General features: G+C 43.5%; 2 protein-coding genes across 2 annotated transcripts in view; both read right to left on the bottom strand.

Annotated features, from left to right (window-relative positions):
• The window catches only part of VEGFD (vascular endothelial growth factor D), a 33316-nt gene extending 21891 nt beyond the window's left edge, over positions 1 to 11425 (bottom strand). The window contains exon 1 of the mRNA XM_074945977.1: positions 10896 to 11425. Coding sequence (XP_074802078.1) covers positions 10896 to 10985 — 90 coding nt within the window. The 5' untranslated portion in view covers positions 10986 to 11425. The remainder of the gene's footprint in view (positions 1 to 10895) is intronic.
• A 779-nt stretch (positions 11426 to 12204) lies between these two features.
• The window catches only part of PIR (pirin), a 64094-nt gene continuing 63528 nt past the window's right edge, over positions 12205 to 12770 (bottom strand). Inside the window, 1 exon segment of the mRNA XM_074943520.1 lies at positions 12205 to 12320. Within this exon segment, the coding sequence (XP_074799621.1) occupies positions 12205 to 12320 (116 nt within the window).

Consider the following 12770-nt stretch of genomic DNA (forward strand, 5'->3'; position numbering starts at 1 on the left):
ATGGCTACTGGCTTAGCTGAATGTGATGTGTTTTCACAGCAAAACTGTATTAGTTACACTGTGATTTCAAGAAAGCAGCTGTTCTATATTTTGATTGATTTGGTCCACTGGAATTGCATCCTTTGTAAAGCTACAGCAAATGCAGATAGGACTTCTAGCACTTTAACAGTATGCTTATGCTATCAAAGTCCTCAGAGACATATGCAAAGTAATGTGCTTTGGTTCCTATCTCTGGGTTTCAATCTGGGCCTTTGAATTGGATGAACTGAAAAACTCAAAGGAAGCAAAAAAAACCCTGCAGATTTTCACCAGATTTTAAAGTAAAGCCATAAATAAACTCAGGTTAATTCAATTTTTTGTCTCACTTGCTGCAGTTAAATGCTGCTAATATTTTATCAAAAGGAGTCTCACAAATATATCCACCCCACACTCCATTAGCCAGTAGTAGCTTTTGTAGTAGAAGGTGGGGAGGTGGGTGTATGCTTGCAGAAAGGAGTCGGGGAGGGTTTAGGGAGTCAGTTTGCTCTCCCATTTAAACAACAGTACTTCTCAGAATCAGGTTGCAAGGTTTAAGAATGATAGCAAGCTCTCAGTGAGTTTGGAGTTTGTAACATAAACATTTCACACCGCTCTAATATAGATCTCTTGGTTTTCTTACTGACGTGCAGAGTCGGCCAAGAGAACACAAACCAGGCGCCATTCTGGAGGCTAATCACAGAGACAGCAGTCCCACAGTTAAATATGAAATTAACAAGAATGGGCCCGATGCAGCAGTGCAGCGCTATCCCTATACTCTAGCTAGACTGGTGCAAACAAGCCATAGGACAGCCTCAATCTCTCCCCTAGGAAGGTCCATCGCCATGGGGAGTTTCTTGATCACCACCACCACAGCCCTGGCTGCAGAGACCATTCCAAGGCAGAGGTAGCATGTGGCAGGCATGGATCTGTGCTCCAGCAATTCTTCGCCCTTTTAGTGGCCCTCAGGACGGCTCCAGGGGCTGTATCTGAATAGGGAAGATGCCAAATGCATTCCATCCATCCTTGGCTGGTGGCTGATTGGGGCCCATGTTTTCATCTCAATTATTATTGTTTTTAACATGTGTGTGCTGCCCACTGCCCCCTCCTCTAAGTGTTTGGTCCAGATCCTTATGGGGCTAAGGAGCTGCACAGGCAGAAGGAGAGCTGGGGAGGCAGCCGCCGCCACCAGACCACCTTCTACTTATATTGGGGGAGCCAGAGAGAAAGACTGGAGGGAGACTCCTACAGCTTCTGGATGGGAAACCACTGAGTGGGTAAGGAGCTGACAAGCTCAGTGAGGAGGAGAAGATGGGGGAGGAGAAGCAAGAAGGGCAGCTACGGGGAGGCAGGAAGAGCAAAGAAGCAGGCTGGAGGTGGTGGGGACCTGCCCCGTCTCAGCCCACTTGCCCACAATAGTTGAGGTGGTGGATTCCATACCCCTTTCTCACGCACACGCATGCTTCCCCATGCAAAATCCAATAGCTTGGGCTGTGAAGGGGCATCATAAACACACTGGGATTGTCTAAATCAGTCAGTACGAGTTAAATGGTACCATCTGCTTTGTAGCTCTTTGGATATTCTTTGGACCATCGTTTGTATAAATACCATATTCACCCATACTTTCCTGTGATGCTGTAATATTTTCTTTCCAAATTGACATTAGTAGGCTTGGAACAGTACAGAATTCCACTCCAGACACTAATTAGTAATATTTGCATCATAGAGAATGTTAGGAGCTAGTTTAACATTGTGACAGGACACACATGTCAAGAAATGTTCTATTACACTGGGATATGAATGTTTCCAGGGAGTTGCCATTTCAGTTTGGTAACTGTCCATTATTTGCAAGGCCTCAGGGTTTGGACAATGATGCTGGACTGTTCCAGAGATGGAGAAGCGAACTAGAGATTCTGAATATGCAATATGCATTACAAATATTCTTTTAATGCCGTGGAACTTTCTGTTGTTTTGCAGTTTTGTCAGTATCTGGCTCTGACCTGCGTTGCTTTAATAAAAGACTTAGGTCTGTGACTAGCCAATCAAAAAAGCAGGATTTCTAAATGTCACTGTATAATGCCGAGCGACTGCCATCACTGACTGAACTTATGTTACCTCGCCCATATGCATATCATTTCCTGGAACTGTAATTTTTCTTAAGTAATATTTCCCTAGCCATTCAGTCAAGTATCCAAAGGAAAACGCTTCTGAATCACATTCCTAATTCAAATGAAAGGACAATTGTGTGCATCATTCTCCACTGGCAGCACTACAAAGAGTACACCAACAGGATACAAACTCCTTGCGCTTGAACAGGAGCCAAACCTAACTCCTAAGTTCCATGTAAACAGCACCATTGCAGTCAGTGGTGCTGCAGACGTGTCATCAGGCACAGCAGGAAACTTGCTGTGTTTCAAACCCACAGCTAGAAAAGTGCCGATGGCTGAAATACAGCCACCTGCAAAACAAGCCCTGGAATCGTCCCTTTCCAAACCTCACTGTGATGCCCATTCAGTCTTGCAAAATAGCATCCATTCCATAGCACGCCACCAGCTGTCTACCTGCTGCAGTTCTGTTTAGATCCCAAGGACCCTAGATGGCGTTGTATCCCCAGCTGAGGAGACAGAAGTCATACACTAGACGACTTTGCACAGTCATCATGAAAGTCCAAATTTTGCCTGGCCCCTTACATGGGTGCACAGTGTTGGGTCGAGAGGAATGTCGCAAGGACCTTTCTCCTTCTGCCCTGTCACTGCACAGTCTGTGCTAGAGCTCGGCAAAACTGCAAACCTTGCACTCAGGAGCATGCACAGTACCCCTAAGGGGATGGGGAGGAGACAGGGAAGATCCATAGTAGCCCCAAAGGGACGGGCACAGTGCAAGGGGAGTAAGGGTGTAGTACCACATGTGCAGGGCTGTCCCTAGGCGGGTGCATGGCCCAGGACAAATCAGCCTTCCTGCAAGTCTCCTTGCCGTCCACCTGGTGCACCTGGCCGCCGCTCGCCTCCTAACCCCCCCCACAGCCCACCTGCCACTCGCTTCCTCACCTGCCTGCCCACAGTTCACCTCCCCGCTAGTCTCCTCACTGTCTGGCCAGCGCACCCACCCCACCCGCCGCTCTCCTCCTCACCATCCGCCCGCCTGTCTCCTCACCGCCCTCCCACCTGCCGCTCACCTCCCCGTTCGCCTCCTCACCCTGCTCGCCCACCCGCCTCACCTCCCTGCCCGCCTCCTCACCTGAATATCGGGACAAATGGCATTCTGACCATACACTGGTCGGGACGTTGGACAAAGGGCTAAATATCAGGACAGTCCCGATTTTATCGAAGAGCGGGGCCCCCCCAAAGTGCCCTAATTTGCCCTACCCAAGGGACAGCTCTGCATGTGTGCTTTCATTGTGTGCCAGCAAGCTCGGAGAGGAATCCTGCCTCCTTGGAGCAGAATGCCTCCAACTGCTCACCTCGGGCAGTTGGGCACCCCTCCACTCCCTACTATGGCTGTGTCTTCAGGACAGGAGTTAGCCCTAACGGACTGAAAATGACATTTATTTTAAAGCCCCTTTTGATATAGCAGTGGCCGGCTTTTATAAGCGCGCTCACTCACTTGCCGCATCAAAAGGCTTTAAAATAAACATAGTCCCCAGTCGCTTCACTGTAACAACACAACTGCTATGCAAGGTTTTTTATGATGATGATTTTTAAAAAGCCTTCAACAAAACCAACCCCAGATTTAAACCAGTGCATAAGAATACGCTGCTTCAAGCGGATGGCGAATGGTCAATACCGTGCATGTGAATAAACACGACTCAGGCCTCATCCACACTGGGGATTGCAGCAAGCCCCTGGAGCACCTGCACCAGTACAAAACCACTACTGAGACTGGCAAATCTGCTACAAGCAGGGTGACCAGACAGCAAGTGTGAAAAATCAGGCCAGGTGGTGTGGGGTAATAGGAGCCTATATAAAAAAAAGGACCCCAAAATCAGGACTGTCCCTATAAAATCGGGACACCTGGTCACCCTAGCTACAAGCCCCAATTTGCACCAGAGTAGCTTACCCCATTTTTCAAGCAGGCTATCCTTGTTTCTGCTTTGTTTGTCTACACTAGGAGTTTGCACCAGTGCAACAACACTGATGACTGGTTGCTGGTGGTACAGCTGAAGCAAATCTCTTATGTAGATAAGGCATGAGTAAGGGATGCAGAGGAAGATCATCAATAAGTAAATGTTTGCTCTGTCCACGTTACTTGCTTATTTTTATTTCACTCTGATCACCAAACCAGCAGAATGGTGACCCCCATGATTGTCTGAAGATGTCTTCCAATCCCCATCTATCATAGCCTCTCCCCACCAGTTTTATAGCCTCCCAGTTGTGGGCCAAGATTGATGTCCATGTTTAATTAGCTGCTGTCTTTATTTCAAACAGCTGATTGATTGAAAGCATCTGCTAGCCTGTGTTTGATTACCCTCAACAGTTCATCATATTAAGAGAGGTCTGCTGAATCTCCAGATATTACATTTCCTACTGAGACTGTGCAGTCAGGAGGATTTTTCCTGCTGTTTCTCATGAACAAGCGTTGTGCTAGCTAAGGTCACAGCGTTATTAGTTTCCTTTCCAAACTGATAAGAAAAAAGAGTCAAGGACTGATGCAGTGTGGGATGGCAATAAAACAGAATTCTGCTTTAATCTTCCTGTGTTACTTTTAAAGTTGATGAGAGAGAGAAGCCAGGAACAAACCGGCTTTCTCCATGACTTACTGGAGGGAAATCATACTCTCCAGGGAAAGCATAGGAACATTTTGTGGATTTTTTAAGATATTGCTCATAGTGACTATCAACTTCATTCACCTTGAATCAACATCAGCAAAGGTACAGCAAAAGCGAGAAATATCGTTAAAAGCCACTGTTTCATACTGGTAGTTTCAAATAGTTTGCTAACTGCTATAGAAAGTGAGGTGTAAGGAACACTGAAGAGATGTCTAGATAAAAGTGGGGAATGTTTTCCAGCAGCCTTGAAACTCCCTTTCTATTGGTCATTGTGTGCTTGGCTCTGCTGCCAGGTGTTGTAGCCTCCACAAGGAAAGAGCCAGATGTGATAGGAAATTCACGGACTCGTCTTTTTATGAAAGGTGGGCAAAATCTTCTGCAGAACACAGCCACTGATCAAAGCTGGCACTCGAGAAGGAGCTAGGATGCTGTGTTTTAGATTTTCAAAATCTCCTCAATTGGATTTTGGTTTTTCAGGGTGTTGCAGCCTACAAGCTCATCTTTAACCAGGTCAGCCTCAGAATTTAATGTCACGCACTTACTCCACCGCTTCCAATTTCCTAACCTCAACAGCAGGGTTACAGATGGCACTGCACTGATGCATAGTTTTTGTCTGAAAGACAGTGCCAGTGTGGTCATTAAGGGACAGAGCGTGACTGGCTTTTGGAAAGGAAAAGTAGAATCTCTCTCCTCCTTGGGCACCCTAGATGAAGACATTTACATTCACACTCCCTGTGATCACACAGGCATAAGGCATGCTCTCGCTATGTGCCCCTGGGGATGAAGATCATATTGAAGGCAGACCCGTGCCTCCTTTCTCCACATTGTGCAGCAGAGCAAGCTGGGTGGACTGGTGAGGGCCATGCCGCAGGAATGGATATACCAGTTGTGCTCTGGAGGCTGTTTCTACATCTGGTGAGCCTCCTGTGGGAATCACAGTCTGATGGGCCTCCAGAAGACTGTTGGACTGCAAACAGCCTCTACAGGTTTAACTGTATGAGTGTGGGGTGCCTAGAAAAGTGGTTTTAACTGTGTGTGGGTCCATGAGCAATTGGAGAAGGTACAGTGGTTTTCATGGGGCTGGGGAATATCTAGAATCCCTTACCTTGCAGTTAAGCCAAGCAGAGGAGTTCCAGTACAATGGTCTTCCTCAGGTCTGTAAGTCCAGGGCTCCTCTCTAATAACTACAGGAGGTTTGCCAGAGGTAGCAGACTTCAGCAGCAGAGGTGGGCTGTGAATCTGACAATTTAGGCTTCATCTCTCCCTTTCAAAGAGGGGTTAGCAGAGGGTGAAAAGGGGGCAGGGAAAGTTGAAGCACAAGTTTGTCAGAGATGAGGAACTTGCATCTTCATTACAAAGACAGCTGTAGTGTTGGAAACAGAAGTAGCTGACGGATTGGAGCAGTTCCATTGGCTTTTCTTGGTGGAGATCAGTTGGGTTACAACGAATAAAAGAAACAACTCTCTTAATAGTTCTTTTTAAAGTTCTGGAAAAAGTGGCCTCTGCCTCTGATACTTAAAAATAGAGAATTTCTGGGAGAGAGACAGGAAAAGATGGTTGGGGTTGTTTAGCCAGCAGATTCCTAAAAATAAGAGACTGTCAGGATAGTCAACTAGGGAATATTTGTTAATGTTTCCTCTGCAAAAATTAATAACTAATTTCAAAAAAGTGACATGGAAAATGCAATTGTTGTCTGAATGGCCAGTGTGCCAAATTTTGCAGCCTAAATCCAATCGTTAAAGTGTGAAATAAAAGGATTTCCAATTTTGTGCCAATCTCAACATGACCTCCGCTGTAGAGTCACTATTGATGCCTGCCATTATTTTAGATGGGGCTGGCAGCATTACCTATTATGAAAGATGCCCCACACTTCCCATTAGAAGACGCTGTTTTCAGTTGCTCATAACTTTACCAAACTTTAACTGTTCAGGATGAACTTTATCCTGGCAAATGTCTGCCTCTGGCTGAATTTTGTTTTTGGAAGGTTTCAGCCAAAATGCTTCAGCCATTTCCATGAATGAGTTTACAGAAAAATACATCATTTAGCTCATGTTAAAAAACAGGTGACCTTTAATTTAGAAGTTCCTCTTCCCCCCCATGCTGTGGAGCAGTTACTTGAAGGTTGATAAGCAGGTGGCCTGTGTGTCAGGAATGTGCCTTTTCCCATTCTCATGAAAATCCACCCAAATTATCAGCCTTTGAAAAAGCACAGCTCTCACACGTTCTGTAGAGATGATTTATAGTTTAGCAGCTGAAATCTCTAAAGGTTCCGTCTGTACTGAGCATGCTCCAGCCCAAGCTGAGCAGGACTTTCCCTGTAATTGCAGCGAAGGGTGGCTGGGCCAGGCACAGGCCCCAAAACTGAAAACAGGGAGTCTGTCTCTCGGTGCATGCAATGCCCCGTCTTCTGGGCTCAGGGAGCGTGGAGAAGGACACTGCCTAAACTGAATGCACAGGGATCAAGAGCCAGACCTGATGGGGGGAGGGAGGGGGAGTAGATTGGGATAAGGGGCTGGAGGTGGAGGGGGGAAGACTGGCACTAGAGGCTGGCAGGGAGGGAGATGGTGGCTGGGACTGGGAGCCACAGAGGGAAATGGGAGGGTGGGGGGAGACGTTGAAGCTGGGGCAGGGAACTGGGATCAGAGACAGAGCTGGGGCTGGGGAAGGAGGGCTGGAACTATCAAGACTGGGATTGGGAACTACTGGGCAGGAGAGACATATCTAACAAGGAGCCAGGGTGTGAGGGGACAACTTGGACAGGCTGGGCAAAGAGAGATGGACAAGAAGCCCGGTGGGGTGGGGACATTGAGACTGGAGGAGGAGCCCAGGGTGGGAGATGGAGATTGGGAGCCAGTGGGAATTGGGAAGGTGGGCAGGGGGATCAGCGAGTAGATGATGGGGAGAAAAAACAGCTTAGATGGAGATGCTGGGAGGGGAGGAACTGGAACCGGTGGGGCAAGGAGACTAGGACTGGGTGTGGGGAGGGGGGCAGATGGTTGCTCAGAGGGGAAGACTGGGACTGGCTGGGCAAGGATACCTGGAGTGGGATGAGGAAGAAGAGAACAGAATACTAGGACCAATTAGATGAGGAGAATGGGTCTGGGATGAGGAGCTGGGTGTAGGGAAGAGACTGGGCAGGGCTGAAGGGTTCAAGCTTGGGGTGAGGCCTGTAGGATTGCCAACACTGTATTTCAAAAATAAGGGACTGTTCTCTTCGCATCCCCGCCCCACCCTTCCTCCTGATATTACTATTATCTTCATCAGTAATAATGAATAAGCAGTACTCATCTACATTCACCAGGCATATTTCTACCTGCTTTTTGCAGCACTCAGCAAGTCCCAGTCTTGTTGTACAGAGATGAAAAAATAAGGGATGTTGGCAATTCTAGGCGGGGGGGCGGAAAACGGGCAGAAGGGTCTGTGCCCACTAGAGACACTACCCTACGGAGCCTGGAATGCAACCCAAAATTCCTGGGGTTCTCAACATCCCTCAGCTGTCAGCAAATATCTGTGAAACCTACTGGCAAAGTGTGTATCTCATCCCCCACCAGCGCTGGGCCACATAGAGGAGACACCTACCATTGGTATTAGTTACTCTCTTACCTCAAATGGCAGAGGTCTGTGGTGGATCTAAAGGTTCCAACCCTGCTGATGAATTATGTGGATGGCAATATGATGCCACATGATGTTATTTTGGAGGAGGGAGGTTGTTAATCTGGGAAATTCCACAAATTTTTTGTATGTAAAATATCATTTAGGGTTGCAGAGTCAAGCACGCAAAAGTCAACCTTAATTTTGGCATTTTCTGACTTTTGCGTGCTTGACTTTGCAACCCAACTAATGTTCTTTAATGACACGAGAGTGAGTGTAATTTTTAATATACTGCACACACCTCTATTCTGTAGTTGTTACTCAAGCACAACGCCCATTGACTTAAAAGAGCTTTAGAAGATTATGGTATGAATTGTTATATATATTCTGTGTTCTGCAACTAAAATAATGTTTGTAGCATCCTTGGTTACATATGCAACACTCTGGGGTGACAGGGCTGCTACTTGCATGCAGGAGAAATACTTAAGAGCTGAATAGCACCAGATAAATCACGATATGATCCCACATAGCTATATTTCCTCTCCACATGGCCTCTTAGGTCCATTTACTCCCTTTTGTACTGCATAACAGAAGAGATGATCTTACCCAAGAGGAGCAACTGGGCAGTGGTTAAACTAATAGGGGAAGAGGCCAAGTTGCCATCACAGAAATTATTCTAAAATGTCTTTATTCAGACAATAGTAGAAGCGTTGTAGATCGGAGTCTTGCAAAATTCCGGCAGTTAGACTAGATTAATCAAATGGCATTTTCTCTCCCTAACGGCTAGGAATCTATGGATTATGTTAAACACCATTACATTAAAGACTTGTATTTTTAGGAAATTCATCTGTAGTAAATGCCAAAATAATATCAAAATCTTGCTATCAAGAAGTAAAATATCTAAAAACTTAAATGTGCTTAAAACTCAATCATGAAGCTCTCTTCACAAAAAAAGAGAAGAATATTTTAAGTATGAGAAAGCAGAGAAATTAACTTTGGTTTTATCACATGGTGAAGTCTATTTGAAACACAGATCTTTTTTTGGACTGACCTACACCACACCTTCATGTTAGTGCTGGAGTGTAACTGGTCTTATACTGCAGTAATACGTTATGGCCAAACTGTGACTAATTGACAGTGCAGCCAAATGTCAACCATTACAGCTGTACATATGTTGAAAAGACTGTATGACAGTGGCATCATAGTACATACAGTATGGAGAAAAGCTATTAAGGATGTCATAGCTAAATAAGCCATTGCATTTATTCTTGGGAGAATGTATATTGTTGCAAAATTCAATGAAAGACTTTTTACTCACATAACTATTGGACTACCAATATACTGAATTAGCACTCTGTGCTATATCTGCAGACAGAGTTCTCATCACCTATTTTACTTCTGTTGTGCACCCAGTCACACATAGGATTAGTCATCTACATGGGAGAAACCAATGATTTGTCAATCAAGGTGAAAAGGAAATGAGCAGACTGATTATACTAGTCTTCACTGTTTCAAATTACAGACTGTTCATGCTGTAAATTAAAACTTCATACTAGGAGGATGCAGAGGGACTAGTCATTTGTCATTCTCAAAACACACATCATGCACTAATGCTAATTGTCATTCTTGTAGTGGATCTCTGCATTTGTGTGTGCAACCCAGCCTCTTGAAACAGAGGTCAGAATTCAGTGTGTTTTATGGACTAGTGTGTGGTCATTGCTTAGCAAAGGAAGACATTCTCTGAAGTAAGAACAAGAGTGTTAGCTGGTGGTGTTGTTTTTTCCTTAATGGCACGAGGACTTGCTAGTGTCTCAGGAGCACACACTGGATTAACTGTGACTTGGAAATCCTACAAACTAGGAATCGTATTTGACACTTGGTTTCCTTTAGAAATTACTGTCTGGGAGTATTTACATTTTCTCAAAAAGTCAGATCCGAAAAATCCCACATTCATGAGGATGCTTCATCTTAATTTTTAATGTACAAATCCCAGAAGAAAACTGTATCCCCGGTCAATATGCTGTATTATTATCTGTCACTACATAGGTTAGAAACCTGGATAAAGCCTTTTAACAACCGTGAGAAGAGACATTAATTGGTGACAAATTATTGAACAAGTGCTTCAGAGGAAATCTTTCTATACCTTGTAAGTAATTCCCTAGATAACATACTAATGCAAAATGATAGGGAACGTCTATTTTTTAAAAGAAATCTAAATTTTCTGACTTTCAAGTTAATTTTTTATTTTTAAGACCGATATTAAAGGATTTATTTAAGGCAGAAACTTTATAAGTGGCAAAAGGACAAAACTATTAAACAATGATTATGGATTAAACTATTTAGTACAGAATACTGGTTCCTCTCCGCTTGCTTCATATCGGTGTAACTGAACAACAATAACTCACACAACCAAATAGGTAAACAAACAAAAATCATTTAGACACTACCGCCACTTCATGCAATGCAATTAATGTATTCTCAGACAATTGAGATTTGTTATATTAGTAAATTAAAGCCCACCTACCTTCACAGGTCCATACTCATAATCAGATCCCTGCAGGAGATGCAGAAAAGACACCATGAAAATATTCAAGGCTGCCCACGGTTTGTACATTCTGATGTTTAAGATCCACAGATTACTACGCAGTTGATATCATACAGCTGGAAGGCTCTGTTTCGAAATGCATTTCTTGCAACAATTTAAAAAAAAAACTTCCAGAATTTCAGTTGTAAATCCAAACAGAATAAGCACGTGAGAAAGTAAATAACTGTTGTCTCATCCAACACAATTATAATTCACCTAGACAATGTCATTTCCTAGACTGTTCTTTAGATACATTTGAAAAAAGTTTAAGCATTTGCTTGGTTTTATCTGATAATCTCACAAGTAATCAGGTAATCAGATTCACATTAATGTTATTAACTGATCTTCCATCTGGACTCACAAAGGGACTCAATTAATTTGTGGTCCAGAAACTTTAAAAATATGCTATATTCTGTGCTCTGTGTTACAGCTGCCTTTTAAGATGGTAGTATAACGGCCAATGTTTTGAGCTACAGAGAGCTGTAATCCAACTCTGTATTAAAACTTTTTTCACAACCCTCGTGGAAGCTTGCAGAAGCATGTGTCTTAAATCTGATACAGACTTTGGCAGAAACAGAGTCAAAGTTTGGCTCTAATCCCATCCTGTCCCTACCAATAGCATAGCAGTTTTTAAACTAACTGATGCAATCTAGACTGCCATTATTTTAAAAAGATTACCTGAAACATGAAACTTCAGCACACGTTCTTACACAGCACACGTATTACAATAGCTAGTTCCCTCGGTTTTTTTTAAAAAAGGGGAGATGACCACATACTCTTTTATATCTTCAGGGCTGTAAGATTTACTTAATGGAGTGTCACAAAGGAAAGTAAATAGTTTAAATAAATGATTTTTTTAAAGAGAACTTATGAAGCAATAGATTTAAAATGAGAGTCTTTTTATTGCAGCAAAAGAGAAACATATTTTTGTATACCAAAACAAAATGACTTAATGCACTTTCCACCCACATTTGTGTGTATATATATATATATATATATATACACATACATACATACATACACACACATATGCAAAAATGTAGAGTTAACCCACAAAAAACAATAATCACACAGACATGCTTGGTAATTGGGTATATTAAGTATATACTACTGGCCTGATCTAGTAATTTTTATTCATATGAGTAGCTCCACTGAAGGCAACAGAACTACTCACATGTGTAAGGGATTGCAGGATCAGACGCTTATGATGTAAATATGAAACACCCAGCTACACTCTTAACATTGTAGATCATTGGTTTCCTATCTTTGACTTCCAGGTGGCAGCTCTCTCAAATCCATTTTTTGCATTTCTGTAATCATCAATGGCTTGTATAATTTCTTCCTGAGTATTCATCACAAACGACCCTAGTATAGAAAATAATTTTAATCCAGTATTTTCAGCTGTGATCTGTTACTTAATAGAGAAATTATTTTTGAAACACACAGTTATATTATTTGTGGCTTTAGTCTTTTACCACCTGTTTTCTGAATGCAACATTCTACCCTGCCAACCAGTTTGTCCCCAGTGACTGTGGCTTGTCCCTGCTGTACTGGTTCATTCAGGGTTGGCATGAAGTTCTCTTCCCCAGGAGGGATGTGCTAAGTCTTCCTCTCTCCCCGTCTGTGTGTCTGTTTCTCTCCCTCCCTCCATTTGCAAGGGGAATCATAGGGTTTCTTCAGGTCCTTTGCCAAAGGGGGAATTTCACCTGTATGTATAGTGCCCTTTCCCACTACATTATAATCAGTTAATTAACTAATCATTTAAATTCAAATACTATTTAATCTAAAAATATTTTAAACTGAAATGCCTCATTT

Source organism: Natator depressus, chromosome 1 (assembly GCF_965152275.1).
Source record: "Natator depressus isolate rNatDep1 chromosome 1, rNatDep2.hap1, whole genome shotgun sequence".
Taxonomy (NCBI): Eukaryota; Metazoa; Chordata; order Testudines; family Cheloniidae; genus Natator; species Natator depressus.